Source organism: Callospermophilus lateralis, chromosome 2, assembly GCF_048772815.1.
Source record: "Callospermophilus lateralis isolate mCalLat2 chromosome 2, mCalLat2.hap1, whole genome shotgun sequence".
NCBI lineage: Eukaryota > Metazoa > Chordata > Mammalia > Rodentia > Sciuridae > Callospermophilus > Callospermophilus lateralis.
The window spans coordinates 80,793,247-80,812,234 of NC_135306.1; the positions used below are offsets into that span (position 1 = coordinate 80,793,247).

An 18,988-nucleotide genomic window follows, 5' to 3' on the forward strand; every position below is an offset into this window, starting at 1 on the left:
ATCACCTTCTTTGTTTCCTGATATAAAAGAGAACCACATGCAATCTCAAGCCACATTAATAAAAATGGACATAGAACGTGAGCCTTTTCGCTTCAGTGTGATCAAGACCATATTCTGAATAGTGTCTCTGTTTTTGGACAACATCTCTATTTAAAGGCGATGCTAAAAACCAGGCTTGGAAAGTTTGCCTCAGATACATGGACTAATTCAGATTCATGGACAAGTCTTGATGAGTTTTCTCTTCAAATACTTCAAGAGAGGACAAATGAAGGAGAACTCTTCTAAGTATTCTAAAGATGCATAAGACAAAATAAGGATCAACTGATAAACTTTCTGGGAGTCAGATTTCTGATCAACATGGTGAAAATGACAGGCAATGAGAAATGTGTGCTACCAGAATGCTCTGACATGAGTTTTCTGTCACTCCATGTTGACACATTTGCTGGAAAGGCCCTTTTAGAAGATGCTTCATCAGACAAACCTAGAATTTCTTACTTCAGTGGATCCTTCCATTTGTGAAAATCTAATATTTTATGAGTGAGGGAAAAACTAACATCAAGCAAGATAATTCAAATAAATTACATACCTTCCTACTTAGCTATACCTTTTTCATAAGAATCAAAGCTCATTTTGAAATAAAACAATGGCTGTGATTTATTTAGCACTCCCACCACATGCCCATGCACCATTCTAGCACTCTGCCTACGTGACTTATGGTAAAGGAGATTGGGAAGGGTAGATGGTCTTCAAATGGGAGAAGTAAGAAGAGATAAGATATACTTAGAAGAGAAAGGTTGATCTTAATATAAATAAGTAGAAGCATGTAAACCTGAGGAGACAAAAACATTTTTAAGCCATTAGCAAAAATTTAAAATTAATTAAAAAGGTGATTTAGCCACCATTCTCTCTCAATACTTGTGAAAGTATAACATCTTTATTCTAATACAGGAATTTCATATAAGATATTAATTTATGTAGTTAGCCAGGCGTGAATATTTGTGAATGTGTATATGTATTTTTGTACTGTTTCATAATTTATAAAATTCTTCTTCTGAAATTGCATTTAGGTCAATCTGTGAGGAACAAAAAACTTTTTTTTATTCTAATGTAGTACTAACTACTTCAGTTCCATTCTTCATTAATACTCTTTTTTTCTTAACGTATTTCTATTTTTGATAAGGGGCAAAAAAATAGGCAAAATCCTGAATGAGAGATTATCTCATGAATATCTAGTCTCTAAATTAAAAACAAAGAGCCAACCAGATTTTCACAAAGTCAAATAAAGTAAACCACTCTTACCTTCCCTGAGATTTCATTACAATTAGCTATGTAAAAAATCATGAAATGAGTTATTTTTTTTGTTTATAATTCTTACAAAAAACACAAGACCAAAACAAACTTGCAATTTAAAATTAAATAAAGCTACACAAACCATAACATGTAACATATGACAAGCTTTTATTACGTTTTTACATTAGTATCGAAAAGAAAATACGATATTAATAAAACTTCACATATCAAATTAATTACCCCCCAGAAAGGAACAGCAGTGCAGACAATGATGGCCTCCAGTTCTGTTTCCACACGATGAGCACTTGAGAGCTACATTGCTGCCTTCCCCGAAGGGTGCACCTTCCCCACAGCCCCTTCCCCTTCCTCTCTCTGCTTCTAATCGCTCATGAACAAAGCAATGCTCCTCTACCACGCCCTTCAGCTATGATGCCTCAGTTTGGCCCAGAATAGATTCAGCTGACCATGGACTAAATCTCTGAACACATGAGTCAAAATAAGTGTTTTCTCCTCTAAGTTGTTCTTGTTAGGTATTTTGGTTACAGCAATGAAAGTCTAACACACTGTCACTCTGAGGCCCTGGTGATATGATGATATTGTCCCTCAGAACACAGCATGGAGGACTTCTCAGTACTTATGAACCTTATTCATGGTGTCCACTCTTTCAAAGAGAAATCATGGTGAAATTCCTAACATAATTCGTCATCATGTACCCTTTCCTATTACTTGCTTAGAACTGATCTGAAATATTAGTCCAGAAAAATGCATCACAATTACCTAGTTTTAAAAATCTATATTTCTCAGTAACAGAGTGGTCAGCAGCTTATAAATCAATAAACCATTAAAATTTTTATTTAAGAAATCAGTGAACAATAAAAAGATTTTATACCAAGATCTTTAGATGGTATCTTCTTAGAAGTGATCACCAATAAGCTTTGGTATCAGACCTTCCTGAAGGGCAATGTGACCAGGATATCATGCACAATATTCTCTATACCCAAAGAACCCAAATGAAAGGGGCTGTACATGAGTTACAAAGTTGCAAAGACACTGTGAACTCGAAACCTCTTGTTCATGCATTCACCTCTACTTCTAGACTTTGACATAGCATAAAATTAACTTTTTAATAACCATCACTGAACATATAGGTGTACATATTCGCATGCAATCTTTGTTATTATTAAGTCTCAAGAAATAACAGGCCCAATATTTCACTTTATTTGGTTAAAAATAGAGCTAAATTCTAATGTTTGGAATTTCTCTGTGACTCCTTTAATACAGTAGTTCATAAACCTGTTCTGGCCAGGTTTCTATCTGTGTTGAATGTTTCCTCTTTCTGTAAAATAGTTCATATATTATGCTGATCTATTAAACATTGACAGATCATGACAATAGCCTCAACATCATATACTACAATATCAGTAACTCCAAAACTATTCTCAGAGTCCACTTTTAAGAAACAAGACATGATTAGGGATGAGGTAGTGGCTGGCATGGATAAAAACAAGTCATAGCATCTTAAGGAAGTAATTTTTCACTCTCTGAAACATTTTTTCTTATAGTTTTGACATGGTTCATATTTTAGAAGTTTAAAGTAATATCACAGAAAATATAAATTAGTGCCCAAAATATATTCCATTATTTTAATTCACCTCAAGGAAATTTGTCCTCATTTTAACTTTGATCTGGTACTCAAAACAATAAACAAGTGTTAACATACCTGTCATATCCCAGAGGTTGAAGAGAATGACCATTAAATTTGGGACTGCTTCTAGATATCGTATTTCCTGGTGATACATTATTTATGCGCTGCAATACATAAATATTTAATATTCCATGTAAACATTTTATACACACACACCCAATTTAACTTCTAATGTAACTGAAAGTTTGGTATCTTACATGAGCAAATGTGAACATGAAAATCAACTGAAAAATTGCAGCTGATGACCACAGTCATCAGATCTTAAGATCATACTCTACTACAAATTCCAGAGAGACTACCCAGGTTACCCAGATTTTCCAGGACACTGTAACATCAACTTCCTTGGACATATCTCTTCTGGAACCATAATTTGACTTAGTAACTGACTCTTTAATATCCAAATATGGCATTGGAATCTTATGCTTAAGCTGACCCTCAAAAGTGTAACAAGAGGCTTCAAGACAAATGCAATCTTGGGAAGGTCCTCAAAATTCCAAATGGGGCTTGGCTTACCCTGTAGGAGCATTTGGAATCATTTTCCTGGTGATAGGTTATTTATGCACTTAGATACATACATTTTTAATATTCCATGCAAACATTTTATACACACATACAAATAACTATCAATCCGATGATCTCCCTATCATAAAGAATACTCAACATGTCTAAACTCACCCCCTAGTGATTCTGCTCTTCTTAATTGGCAAAACAATATTTTTAACACCATGAGCCTCCCTACTTTTTCTTTTTTTTTTCTTTTCCCTTTTTTTTAAAGAGAGAGTGAGAGAGTGAGAGAGTGAGAGAGAGAGAGAGAGAGAGAGAGAGAATTTCTCTGAGATTTATTTTTTAGTTATCGGCGGACACAACATCCTTGTACGTGGTGCTGAGAATCGAACCCGGGCCGCACGCATCCCAGGCGAGCGCGCTACCACTTGAGCCACATCCCCAGCCCCCCTACTTTTTCTTATACTATTGCTACCCATATGTATACATCTTAACTACCTGTTACATTATAAACTCTTCCAGGTCAAAGATCATATATGTCTTTCTCTAGTTTCTTAGAAACTTAAGAATTGGTTAACACCAAGGCATTTATTTCTGTAGATGGGTAGCATATTTTTAATTTAGAAAATTGCTCTCTTTACTTTTTGGAAAGAGCTTCTTGAGCTTTCTCATTATAAGATCCATGTGAAATTCTCCATTAAGATATTGCATGATTTCACCACTTCCAAATTATTCAATCACTAGCAAAATGAATTACAAAATGATATGGCATACCAAGCATCTGTTGAATTTGCTGTAACTGTTTTCAAGGGCACTCCTGAGGCCATCATTACTGTCATGCAGCTTCCGGTTAGCTGTTCTAGATAGGCAAAGTGTTAGTGGGGATCTGTATTAGCACTTTCTTTAGTCAGTGATGTTCAGAATGTAGAACTACTTGTCACCCTTTGCAGCTTTCTCCCATTCCCCTTCAAACCTCAGAATCTGAGATCACAATTCAATATCTGAAATACAACAACTGATTAGTTATCTCTGTTAAATATCTTAAGGTATTTTAGAAATGAATTAGCTAAGAGGTGGAATCCGCTCTTCCTTCAGGTACCTTTCCTGTTTATTTCATGCAGGTCTCTGTTTCCCAAATGCCTGAACCCAGACAGCCAGTTCACACATCCCAGTGGCCAGGCATGGCCAGGCATGGATACATTATCCTCTTGGCTACTCCTTCAACCTACCCATGGAGTAGTAGGACTTCTGTACCAAATAAACACTTGGATCCTGATCTCAGACAGATTTGGATTCAAATCCTAACTGAAGTATTTCCATATGACCTGATGAAAGACCCTTCGCATCAGGGCCTTCCCCAGCTACAAAATGAGGAATAGAACTATTGCCTCACAGAGTGGTTAATTTTCCCTGCTTATGGCCCCTTCATTTTTGCTCAGTTCAATTATCACTTCCTCCAAGAACACATCTTTGACCTTCTTGGGCAGGCCAGAGCTCCCTTAGGGAATAAGCAACTTTCCTTTATTATCCATTCTCTCACCTGGTATTTTGTATTTATTTCTATCAACCAGTTTCCATATTTCTTCTCTAGACTAGTCCAATAAGAAGAGATTTTTTTTTCTCTTACTTGCTACTCTATCCACAGCTTCTGGCATATCTGACCCATAAAAAGTGCTGACTGAAAAATCTACTGAATGAATCAATGAATGGATGGATGGTGGACAAATTTATGGACTCCACAATTTTTCAGGTGAGACTTAATAAATATTCAAAAATGGTGAAGGAAACACCTTGTCAATCTTGATATTACTTCATTTGGTAAACTGAAAACAGAATGCTGCAGAGGTGGAAAAGGATGAAAGGGGACGAGAAGGTCACTGTTTTGTGGGAAAGACGTCAGGAAATGAAATTACTGCAGTGCAGTAATGAAGTTGACAGAATGGGTAGAGCATTTCTTGGGAAAAGGAATAAAAAAAAACAACCTAAGAAAAATATACCTCTAAATAAGCATAATAAATTGAGAAAGAATAATGACATAGGCTTTTTCTTGTGTCACTCACCACTCACCAATGTGAAAGGCTGACAAGCTCTGTGTGCAGAGCTGCAAAGAAAGCTGAGATCAGGGTCGTTGCTCATTACAGAGGCATAATAAAGACATGCTAAACATACCACCTAACTTGCAAGACTATTAATAACTATGCTCTGTTCTCTGCACTTGAATAATTTATTTAGGATTAAACACTTCAGAAATTGAGTGGACACGATGAATGCAGCACAGTGAGAACAAACATACACTGACCTTCAAGTCCATGTGGACTTTGGAATATGGCAAATTGTATAATATGCAGCATGTGTGTTATTAACAGAAAATAACTAAAATGCAAGTGCAATGAGCATTTTATATGAGAACTTACTGGAGAATTTCAATTTGCCTCTCAAGACTATTTCGATCTTCTGTGTATTCTCGGATTATTTCCAGATCCCTGTAAAATTATACTTTGTGTTGAAATAAGAATTAGTGTCAAGTCCTGCCTGATCTATACCTAACCTCCCAGGTCCTTCTGGACCTTTCAAAAGTCATGTGTCCTTGACCACCATCTTCTCTCTCCCAGTCCTCCTGCTCTGTGCCCTGTAGTGTCAGCAGCCTTGTCTCCTTCCCAGACTCTATGGGCTCAGCCACAACCTGTGCTTCCTTGTGCAAAGCTCTGCCCCATATCTGACATCATAAATGTGGAGCTTCCCCTCCTCACCCATTGCTTAGCACCCCCCAGCTCTTGCTGCCCCACACTCTCTGGTCTGCCTCTGTTTCTCATTGGGATTGAACTCTGTCTGCCCTGGAGTTCCCTCTTCTGGGCAGTCATGGTAAAAAGTTCCCTTTCTGGAAAGTAATGGTACTTTAATCTTCAATCCTTCTCAGAACCTTCTCTGCCCTCTCCAAGCCTTATCTAATCCCAGCTCCTCTTATTTCCTCCTTTCCCACCCCATCCTGAGTACCTGCTCTGACCCTCCTACTCACCCTAAGTCACAGGGGAATCTACATAACCTGGCTTTCTGGGCTAATGAGAGAAACACACTGCAATCCCTATTGTTTTAATTAGAGAAGCCCTGACTTCCTCTTCAGATTGTACCATCATTAAGCAGACAAACCCATCAGTAGCTTCCCAAACCTCTTAGGCCATCAAGCTCTCTCCAAAATAAGCAATCTAGTTACTCCCTGGGTGATAAAGCTAAAAGTTTCCCAGTTGTCTATAAGAATTTAAGTTCCTTAGACAAAAATTCTGGGTCCTTTCAGAGTTTCTTGCTCTTGGGGGAAATGAAGCCAAGTATAATATAACCCTTACACATAGTATAGCCTTTTTCATGTTTTGTTTTTAAACTTTCATTTTTCCATCCAAAGTTATATCTTTTTGTCTGTCTGCTTTTCCCCTAACCAGTCTTATTCCTCTCTTATGTTCTAGTTTGCTCAATGCCTTACCTGGGAAGTCTCCAAGACTCTCTTTTCCCATCCATAAAATGGAGATAAGGAAGGTCCCTAGTGGACTGAGTGGTACTATAAGTACAAAAGACAGCACCTGGCAGACAGCACTGCTACCAGTTTTAGTGTTATCACTGCTGCCTCTTTGCCCTTGATGACACTAAACCTGCTCTTCCACCTGCCTAGCCTGGTGTATCCTCTTTAACGAAGACTGAATAAAAAGAAAATTTCTTCTGTGATCACAAGGCAGTTAACCCCAAACATGGCACTGAAAGTAGTATTGTTTCTGACACTGTTTAGCTCTTACGTTGTTTACCTCTGTAAACTTTTTTGTTTTCCCAACTAAATTTGGAAGGCAGCTATGCTCACCACTATACCACCAACGCAGATTCCCCAACTAAATTTGAAGTTCTTGAAAAGCAGAGATCTTGTCTTTATCTTTTATTTTATATATACAAACTTATAACTCCTCTAGATCTAAGGATCTATATATATAACATACTTAATAAATGCTTTGTTGTTTTCTATTACAAGAACTTAATTCTGATTAAAGTTTGCAAACAAAAAACATTTTCCCCAAATGTTTATACCTCTTATGTATACACATATCTCTGTGTATTAGGTTTCATGTTATTAATATCAGCTTGCAAAACAAAAGCATAGAAATCCAAAATTAAGAGGACTATTCTTGTGGTTCTTATGTTGTAGGCCAGGATTCCTACTGGGAAAGCATTTTAACAAGCATAGACTCTTGATACTTTAGGTATATTCTTCTAGCTCCTGGTTGATACAAACTTTATTAAGCCCTGCACTGTCCTAAGCAGGCACTAATTCAAGCAATTAATCTGATTTTTTTAAATTAAACACACCAATACACAAAACTTAGGAAATATGTCACTCAAAGTACAATCCTTAGATATTATAGAACACATCAGCAAAGTTAATGTAGAACCCTTTATTATTGCATAGATCACATAGCCAAGATTCAACCCCCTTGATAATCACCTCAAAAAATATTCCATCCAAACTGAAAAATAAAATGCAAAGTTTCATACCTCTCAGAATTTAGACTCTGGTCAGCATAATCACTTTTCAAAGCATCTAGTTCACTCTGAAGAAAGGCTATGTTTGTCTGTGCTTCTAAAAGATCCTTCTTAACTTTCTGATTTTCCTAGACAAAGGAATGGGGTGGGGCATTAGATTCAGAGTTTCTTGCTCTTGGGAGAAATGAAGCCAAGTATAATATAACCCTTACACATGTTACTCTTATCCTTTCCCAGTTCTTCAAATCTTGCTCTTCAAAGAATTAACTGTCTATTCAAGGTAATTTGACATTATTATAAATTATTAAAGTGTCAAAAATCTAAACCCTCAAAATCCTTCTTCCTTTTAATACCTGACACTTGTTAGAAAACTATAATAGTCAAGAGTTTATCATGATGTACGTTAACATGCTATTGGCAAATTAACTGAGACCAAACATTTGAACACCTGCTTTACTTAGTAAGAGCTATAAAACTACTGATAAACATTCTGTGAAATTTATTGCACCAATTACCAGGCATATTGGCTATTTTTAACAATAAATCCTATCATCTAACCTTAAGTTGTATACTCTAATGAGTATTGGTTAGGGAATTTCTACACTCTTCACTTAAAAAAATCATGGGAGGCTTCCGGTTCAAGACAGTGGATGAGTACATAAGCTTCTCTTTTTCCCTTATGAAATCCCAATAACATGAACTACCAGAGGAAATGAACTGGTGACACTTCAGGGAATGGAAGAGGGGCCATCAGCAGTCAAGTGACTTAAACATACTTATGGAAAAACGAATTGGATGAAAAGTGCTGTGAAAGGAAGACAGTTAGGGAAAAGTGCTTGCTAAGGCCTCAATGTAATTTGGGTACCTCAAGGTAACACAAATGGAAGCTTTGTCCCCAGTTTGGTGGTGTAGAGGGTTTGGAACCTTTAAGAGGTGGAGCCTCGTGGGAGCCTCTCAGGTCAACTGGGGGTGCTGCCCTCAGAAAGGATTCTGGGACTCAGCTGCTATTCTCCAGCTTCCTGTTTGGTGATATGATCACTCCCTGTCAAACTTGCTCTTGCCATTTGCCATGAGGTCCTCACCAAAAAAGGAGAATTGATGCCAATGCAGTGACCTTGGAACTCTAGAACTGTGAGCTAAATGAATGTTTTTATAAAGTTAGTCTGTCTTTGGTATTTTGTTATAGTAAACAAAAAATGGACACAGCTGTATAAAAGAAACATGTTGAAGGTTCTTCTGTAGAACACAAAAGGAGGCAGATACATGACTAGGTCAAACCCAGAAAATGGGAATGAGAAGTGAAGCTGGAAATAGAGATTAAAATTGTATATTAAGGCACCCACACTCAAATATTTTCCCTCCCTTACCATAGTATAGAATAGCAGCAGACAGATTTCCAGGGCAACAAGACAGATGATTTATTTAAAATAATTGAGAGACTGCTTTCGGGAATGCTAAAGATGCTCCCTAAATATCCCTAACTCACTTATTTTGGGAACTGGGGTCTCACAGCATGACAACCAGCTTCACACACTGAGCTCCTAGGTAACACTGTCTTAGGGGAGAGACACTGAAGTTAACAGATCTGTTTACATAGCTGCACAGGACTCCCCACCACCTGCCTAAAATGATCAAGCTAATCCTTCACTTCAAAATGAGAACTAAGACCAAGGATTCCCAGGTTTTGGGGAAAAACAAAAGAAAACAGCTAGAAAAACCTAAATAAGTAAAAACTAGAAGAGACCCAGAAAATCCTATTTATCTAGACAAACTCTCAACAAATGGTGAGGGGAAATTATACATGCTCAAATATTCTAAAAATGAGAAAACCTATCTCTCACATATCCTTTCTGGAGAAGCTTCTCTTAAGAATGGACTACAGCAAAATGAGAATGACGACCCATAAGGAAGGAATTTGTAATATGCAAAATACAAAGAAATACAAAATACAAAATTCTAGGAAGAATTCTATGAAAATAAATTCTAGGATGGCACATGGCTAGATTGCAAGTTTTAAAAAAGGTCAGTCCCATAAAAGCTAAAATTTCATGGACTCCAAAATTAATATTATTAAGAGAAAAAAATGAACCAAATTCTATACACTAAGAAAATAAATAAGAAGTCTTAATGTATCAATGATATTGTGAAGACAGTAGGATTTCTTTTTATATGAAACTAGGAACTCAATCATAAAAATCCAATAAATGCTTACCAAAAAATCCAAGATTAGTAATGGTAACACAACAGATATAAATGTTATCAATTTTTGCAACAGTAAAAGTAAAGATCTGGTGGTGAAAAGACAGAAAAGGGAGAAAGAGAATAGCTGGAGGAAGTTCAGGGCATCTCGTCTTATAACACCAGGGCTATGAAGTAGAGTTGATGACCAAAAAAATGGGTTATTATGCTGGGTAAAGTTTAACCTCCATGTCTTTATTACTTTAAATAAAAATAAATAAAGCCATTTATAGTAAATGGCATATTTCTGAAGGGAAAAATCTGCATATATAACACCTTTGCTCAAAAGTACTTAAAAAACTTTAACTATGGTATCAATTTCTCGTTAAGTTCCCATTCCTGGAGCACTGAAATAATCACATGATTATGTCTATGTTGTCTAGCAGGAAATGTATTTTTGAAAGTGAAAAGGTGACTCTTACCATTGATAAATCATAAATTTGTTTTTTTAATGCTGCCACGTCTTCCTTTTGACTTATGTGTTTTGATTGTTCTTCAAGCTGAAAGGACAAATAAAAGCTGTAACTTCACAAATTTACTGTCAACTGAAGTAAGTTTAGGAATATTCCTGAATAGAGATGTGGAAATTCTTCAATTTTCAACATTATATAATGACTTCATACCTCATTAAATGACATAGAATCCATAAAGAGTTAAATATTTATCTTAAATGCCTGAAAAGAGGTTTTGTTGTTAAATTAATTTTCTTAAAAATAGTGAGAAAGCCTTATTTTGGAAACCACTCAACTATAAAGCAATCCAGTCCTTGCTTTATTCAATTATGCTGCATCTGAGTCTAGACACTTCCATTCTCTGCATGTAACACTTCCTATGCTGCATGGTAATTGTTTTATAAATGTCTTACCATCCCTACTAAAGTTTAAGATTTTTGTAGAGCAGAGTTAGAGTCAGATTCACCTATGTTTTCATCATGGTGAATTCAAGAAATATTTATTAAATAACTGAAACCAATAACATGTAAGCAAGATATGAAGATAGACACACACACACTCTCTCTCTCTCTCTCTCTCTCTCTCTCTCTCTCTCTCCTCTCTCTCTCTCTCTCTCTCTCTCTCACACACACACACACACACACACACACACAATTGTGTAAATGCATACATGAGCTGCGCTTACTGCTTGACTCATTAGTATTACTAGAATAAACTGGTTCAGGAACATCTACAACCTGGAGAGCAAAAGTGTCCTTTCTATAAAGAGTTTCCATCTCCTGAAATGGAGGGGATGTGTGGGTGTGCATTTCTGGAATATCAACACATTGATCAAAATATATCTCACATCTGATAAAGTGTAAGCACTTCAGCTCTGGATTTTATTCATCTTGCCAGATGATATCAATGGAAGGTTTTTATACAACTACATCAAGACTGCCACATGGTTGCTTGTGACTGAGAAGAACACTGAGTTTTACATGCATTCTGACTTTGCAGAAGAAAAGTTATGGGGGAAAATGAGTATCTCAGAATCAATGACATAAGTTAATGGCAATAATAAATTTGTAAGCATTTCTATGATTTTATTATCACCTTTAACATACTGTCACATGAATCATCTTGTTTTTTCATATAATAACCATACCAGGTAGGCAGGAAGTCTGGTATAAGTGAGAAGGCACAACTTGCAGTAAGATGACTCCATCAGTTATCAGCTGTGTAATTTTGATCAAGTTATTTGCCCTCTCTGGAACTCATTTGTAAAAGTAGCATATTTACAGCTTTTTCACACAAAAAACAATTTATAATTAGAATTCTTAATTATGGAAACACTGAGATCCTGAGGCTGATCCTGGAAGTCAAGTTGCCACATACCTACCTTCTTTAGTTTTTTAATGGTAACCTGAAGGTCTCCTACTTCTGTTTCATACTGACGTCTGAGATCACTGAGGGCTTCCTCTGCTTTGCGTTTCTCCTAAAAGAAAAAAAGAATTTGTTTATTTAAATAGGCTTAGCCTTATATAATAAGCAGCCTTCAAAAGCTCATAAGTGAGAAGCACTTTGTGTCAAACTAAGCTGAATTCAATTGTCCTGCACAGGGAGGGTGACGGGGATCGCAGGAAAAAAACAGATGGCTTGAGATGTGCAGAGGGTCTGGAATTAAAACCTACAGATATGGAAGAATCTCAAGATCCACATGCACATACCACCTTGAAGTGATACCTTTCAGACTGTTAACATTGTGACACAGGGCCAAGAAGTGACAGGAAGCCAGTTTCATGGGGGTGTGGTCATACCTCTCTGCAGAGATGCATGATCCCACATGTGGATACCTGCCGAGTTCAAGGGTCTTACTATTCACTTACTGGTAGTTAAGGTTGGGCAAACTACTTACCTTACGTCTCCATTTCCTTATTGCATGACTGTGAGAATTAAGTAATTCAAATAAATTAAATAATTCATATAAATTATATAACCCCCATAAATTAAATAATCTAAACAAATACTCCAATGAAAATTAAATGATCTGCATAAATTGAATAATCCATGGAAATTAAATAATGTATGTGAAAGACTGAACTGAAGAACAACATGCTCCCTAACAGCAACTAATTTTTTAAGGAGTTATCTTTATCCACCTGTACAATAAGTACCGCTCATTTCACAGGTGGATGGAGACACCAAAGCCTTACAAGGAGGTGTTAATGCAGGCAGCATCTCTGACATAGAAACCAACTTGTATGCGAGTCTCTTCACTGGATCTATGGCTATAAAACCAAACCCATCGCCTCTATGGCTTAAAGATACTTTGACTCAGAGCTAAATAAAGAAAGTCATTTCTACCTACTTTATGTCATTCCCCATCTACAACAGGCAGATGCTGGGACAAGTTATTACATGATGTAGGTAAGAAATGGTGGTGGTTCCAGTCAGCTCTTCACAAACTGACATGGGAGGAAGACTCATTCTATGAGATGGACATCAGCCTGAACCCAAATAGACAGACACTAGAATAAAACCACAACTGAAGTCACGTATGAATACATATGCAGAGATGATAAATACAATTTAGCAAACTGAATTTAACAATACATTAGAATAATAATACATCACAACCAACCAAGGTTTATCACAGGATACAAGTTTGTCTTAACATTCAAAAAAATGATCAGTGTCATTCACCACAGTAATATTTAAAAAAAAGAAAGAACAACCATATCTTAAACCATGGATCCTAAGTGTAAAACCTAAACAAAATGTAAGCAACATACTGTTAATGTACAGCAAGCCCATGAAAAACTCAGGTAGAATAATTCTGTTTTTATAAAGTTGCAAAATGCACTGTTTATATTTGCATAACCATAATAAAAAATAAAGACATCACTAATAAACTATTCAGAGAAATCTTTATAGAATGAGGGATGGGAATGGTAGCCAGACTTTAAAGGTACTTGCAATGTTCTATTTCTCTGGTGCATAGGGATTCACTTTGTAATTCTTCATTAAAGAATACAAAATGTTCTAAATCCTCATTTGCCTATAGGGTATACTTAATTAAAAATTAAAATTTCATCATAAAAAAACAAAATGTAAAACAAAATGGATCCTAAGTGTAAAACCTAAAACAGTAAAACTTATCAAAGAAAGCATAAGGGAAAACCTTTGTAACTTGGGCTAATCAAAGATTTTTTTTTAATAAAATGCCAAAAGCATAATTGATGAAAGAAGAAATTTATAATTAGACTTCATCAATATTAAAATTTTCTCCTCTTCAAAATGTACTGTTAGAAGACTGAAAAGAAAGGACACTATGTGAAAATGTTTCTAGGTCAGGTGTCTGATGAGGGGTCATATTCATAATATGTAAAGAACTATGAACACTCAGTAACAAGAAAATGACATATTTTTTAAAACCAGCAAAAGACTTTTATAGTTCACCAAAGAAGTTACATACATGGCAAATAAGCACATGAAAAGATCCTTAACAACACCATTAGTCATTGGAAAAATGGAAACAAAAGCATAACAAAATTCCTCTATACACCTATTCCAATGCTAAAGGACACCGTTCTCATACACTGCTGTACAATTACTGGGGAAATCAGTTTGTCAGTGTCTTCAACAAATAAACATATACCTACATAGATGATCAAACTATTCCACTCTAGGAAATTACTCAAGAGAAATCAAAGTATATGCTTACATAAGTTCTTATATATGAATATTCATAGCAACTTAATTTGCAATAGCCAAAACCTGGAAATAAGTGTCCTTCAATAGATGAATGGATAGACAAACTGTGGATATGATCACAAAATGGGATACCACCAGATATAAAAAGAATATAGATAATGGCAATATAATATATCAGGGTTATAAAATAATTGCACTGAGTAGAAGTCAGACAAGAAATAGTTCATACTGCAAGATTCCATTTATATGCAGTTCTCAAAACTTCAAACTAATCTATGGTGACAAAAAAAAGGGGGGGCGGTTCCTGGCAAGGAGGGAAAAAGAAGGAGGGAAGGAAGATTGTTAAGTAAGGGGCATAAAGAAATTTTTATGGTGAATGGAAACATCACAGATGTCTTGTGTGACGATGCAAACTTTACATATTCTACACTTTAAATATTCTATGCAGTTTATTGCATGCCAAGTGTATGTCAATAAAGCTGTTAACAATATTAAAAAAAATAAGAACCTGAAACAATGCAATATACCCTCTACGTACAATTGTCATCAAGGTCAGGAAAAGATGAATGTGGTTGGAGGACTAGGGCAGGGCATCAAGAAGTTGCGATTTATCTGAGCTTTGCATTTTGGGAAGGAATGGGACAACAATCACCAAGGCTAAGAAAATGGCTGGAGCAAAAGCAGAGCCCTAAGCAGTGATACCACTGAACCAAGACCCTGGGGAGCTGCAGGGAGCCATGGTGACTGGAGGAATGTTAGGGAAAATCTTTAGTGAGCTAGGACATAACATTCCAGAGGGACTGTGACTAGAAGAGTGTGAAGTGGCTGTTGGGACAGGCTGGCCAATAGGTTTCCTTCCAGTGCCAAAGCACAGTGAGGTCCTGTGAGTTCCTGGACTGGTGTACTGTGGCTGCAGAGACCACATGCCTGTAGCAACTTGCTAGCCATGTGTGCTCTCACTGCAGGATAAAGAAATGATGCCACAGGTGCCACCACCAGTAAAAATCCCCTTTCTGGGAGCCTGGACCTTCTGTGCTTACACCCTGTCACTGAGAGGAGTGTCCAGGAGCAACACCCACAGAAGTGCTCCATAAAGATCTGCTGAATAAATGTCCAGTCTCAGAAACTCACGTCTTTCCGGGTCTTGTGTTCTGCAGCCTGAATTCTCTGGTCCATTTCCTCTTCCAACTCACTCAACTGCATGGCTGCCTTGTCCTGGGCTCTGAAATTCAAAAGGCGGCACAATGAATGGTTCATTGTATACTTGGAATAGACAATGAAGAGAACCTTCGAGCTCATCCATTCTGTACAGTGTTATTTTATAGGTGAAAAGAAATGCCCCATTTTAAATTATATTCCCCATTCCTTCCAGGTAATAAAATAAGATTGGTAATGTGACCATTCAGGTATAAAATGACTAGATATTAAATAAATGAGATAAACTTGATTACATGATAGTAAGTTAGACTGTGGCAAAAGCACCAAATCACTGAGACTCCCAACAAATTCTTAAAATTCTTTTTGTTTCTATGACTGAGTTATAACCTGAACCCTCCCTCCTCACAAAACAAACAAACAACAACAACAACAACAAAAACTCCATGGAAAAAAAATGGTTATGATTTTAAATTTTCATTATATGAAACTCACAATGTTATATGCTAAAGTGAAAAGAGAATAGAAGAGGTTTCAGCAATTGTTTCTCATCAGTCCTTGCCAAACTTCTATAATGTAGATAAGGTTGCCATGTAGAAAATTTTTGTTTCTTTTATTAATGCAATTAATAAATCATCTCTCTATGGAAACAAAAGATACTTATTTGCCAAAAAGTTATAAATGGAAAAAAATTCATTGAGAGACATTCCAGGATTATTTTATTTACTAGAAATTGTCTAGTACGGACATACCTGTCACTTGATTGATGGTTGAAGTTTAAGATTTTAAAAACTTACACTTTCTTTTGTCCTCTCAGCTGCCTGTCTAATTATCTAGCTTTTCACTTGCATAATGCCTTGTCTTCCCAACTAGATTACAAGTGACCGGACAGCAACCACCATGAGGCTTAGAGAGTCAATTCCCTTGAACCAATGGCATGCTGTTAATAAAGAGTAGAGGACAGGACTTATATAAGATCACCCATCTTATTTCTAGTTTGATGAGAATGCTATAACATACTACCATATTATTGAATTATTTACTTTCTCTCAGCACACTTTGTTTATTAGTTTAACTTCTATGTACAACTACAGACAAGTGTTGGGAATCCAAAGTAAATTCTGAGAAACATTATCATTTTCTACTCTTGTTTACTTCCTCATAATCATACAGCTTGCCCAGGGTTGAGTTAACCAAGTTTGGAAAGCTAACTAGTTCTATTTATAAATATTTGCTACTTGAAGTCTAGAACTTAGGCATCTCTATCACAATCAAATTAAAAACCAAATCTATATTGTAAATAGCAAGGTCACATGCCTTTTTTCCCTTTGTTATGATCATTTTTTTCCAGCTATTCCTTCTAGATATCAAATTCCAAACATCTAGAACTTCTCAGGAAATGTTTTCTCTGCCTTTCTTCATTCTGTGTGTATTTGTGTGTGTGTGTGTGTGTGTGTGTGTGTGTGTGTGTGAGGGTGTGTGTGAGTGTGCACATGTGCACACGTGGTGTATAAATCAGGGTATTACATGATGACCCTTTTTGCCTAGCAATTTCTAATTCCTAGTAAAATGTCTAGTGTGCTAGGACTGTCCACTGTCACCTGGTCACTGGGAGCTCATCCTTCAAGTACAAGTGCAAAGCAAAATTACTACAAAACCCCACCCCCACCCCCGCCACCACACACTCAGCTAAAAGCAGAGGAGAGGGTGGAGATGCTTGCAAAGGATGGTTCACAAGCAGCCACTCAAGCACATCAGTGAGGCCTCTCATAGCAAAAGAGGGGCCTTTAGGAGACTACAGGCTCAGGAAAGAGCCTAACTCCAGATATCACCCCTCTGAGAGAACACAGAAGTCAGGAGGAGAGTAACACACACACAAACAGCTCAGCACAACATGACAGACTCACTCCACCTTGATAGAGCAGCCTGGCTGGCAGTGAAAACACAAAGAAAGGCATCCTTTTTCTCTTCCCTTTTCAGTTTACATGATGAATCTTTAAAGGGTGCACGCTTGTGAATGTATGTGACACACTTCTTTGTGTGGGTCTGTACATGCACATATGTGAATATGATTGTGAGTGTTTAATAGACAGTAGACACTCTCAAGAATCAATGCATCTGCTTGTCATGCCTCAAAGAAGGCCAACTCTGTCTCTGGTCCAAACTCCAGGATGCACTACAGAATTTGGAGTCTGAGGATCACCCTCTTGAAAGCCCCCTAGAAGTCAAACCTAAAGGCAAAGATCAGGGCTAGGTAGATTTTGAAAATGTTCATAAGAAACCCCCTGTGAATAGTTCAACTTTTGCTTGACTCTAGGACTATAAAAACAGTTCTATTTAGCATTATAATTTTAAAACAATTTTTCCTCCTATATTATAATCCCCTCCAGTTACTCCAAAGGCTCAATCAGATAGTTTCAACATTATGTTATGGTGCTATCAAAGGGGCTGTGTTTACAAGTTCTAGGCAGAGAGCAGCAGGGTGCTATGGAATAGGACACCCAGGAACTGTGACGAACAAGATGCCCCCTCTTTCCCAACATATGCTGAAGAGTGTGGTCCTTCTTGGGAGCAAAGAGACAGATGTTTGGATTGTGATATACAAATTCTTATTTTGTACTGAACTGCTGTTTAAACAAGAGGATACCCTATGTAAGAAAGCCATGGCTTACGTGAACTCTCCGTATGACAGGATGACCTTAAACAGTGCTTTGGCTTTCAGTTCAGGGAGAGGGCAGACTGAAGAGGGTTAGGAAGAGGGAAACCATCATTGCTGAGCACCTACATGTGGTAGGCATATTGTGAGGGGCTCCAACCATGACATCATCTATTGAGGTGCAACACCCTGAGGCTGTGAATATTTTTCATTCTCATTTTGAAATGCAAGAACTGAGACTTGGGGAGATTAGGTAACTTTCCCATGAGGTCTTACATCTGTAATAAAGCCAGGCTTCAAATGGAGTCCTGCCTACCTATCTGGATGAAATTCTCTGTGTACTTCAAGGGGCTGGATAAGATAAGACAAATCTCTGAATTGCTCCATATGGAATCATTGGTCCTGAACAGTTGATATGATAGGATCACAATGACCTGCTGATACATTGATGGTTGATCCAATAAATCACTGCCTGGCTCAAGTTACCCTGTGCTGGCTTGTTTATGGCCTATATCAATTCAGTTCATTTGCTACCCATGCCAGAGAATGAGTTAGAGGAGCCTTAGTGCCACTTAGAATGAACTTCCATACCTCTTCACAGCAATGGCCAGGTTTTCCATTTCTGTGCTTTGAAGTTTGATCTCGTGGATGAAGTTCTTGATCACATGTTCATATGGCTGAATTAGTCTTGGCTCCACAAGGTTGATGTTTTGATATAGGACGCTAACTTGCTCTTTTCTGCCAAAACAATTAAAATGAATCAATGAAAAGGTC

General features: G+C 37.0%; 1 protein-coding gene across 1 annotated transcript in view; it reads right to left on the reverse strand.

Moving 5' to 3' along the window:
- Rasef (RAS and EF-hand domain containing) overlaps positions 1 to 18,988 on the reverse strand; it is a 66,340-nt gene that overhangs the window by 21,384 nt on the left and 25,968 nt on the right. The window contains exons 2-9 of the mRNA XM_076843505.1: positions 18,806 to 18,952; positions 15,535 to 15,625; positions 12,089 to 12,184; positions 10,678 to 10,755; positions 8,030 to 8,145; positions 5,914 to 5,982; positions 4,274 to 4,358; positions 3,011 to 3,099 (exon numbers count right to left, since the gene is read on the reverse strand). Of these exons, the coding sequence (XP_076699620.1) occupies positions 3,011 to 3,099; positions 4,274 to 4,358; positions 5,914 to 5,982; positions 8,030 to 8,145; positions 10,678 to 10,755; positions 12,089 to 12,184; positions 15,535 to 15,625; positions 18,806 to 18,952 (771 nt within the window). The remainder of the gene's footprint in view (positions 1 to 3,010; positions 3,100 to 4,273; positions 4,359 to 5,913; positions 5,983 to 8,029; positions 8,146 to 10,677; positions 10,756 to 12,088; positions 12,185 to 15,534; positions 15,626 to 18,805; positions 18,953 to 18,988) is intronic.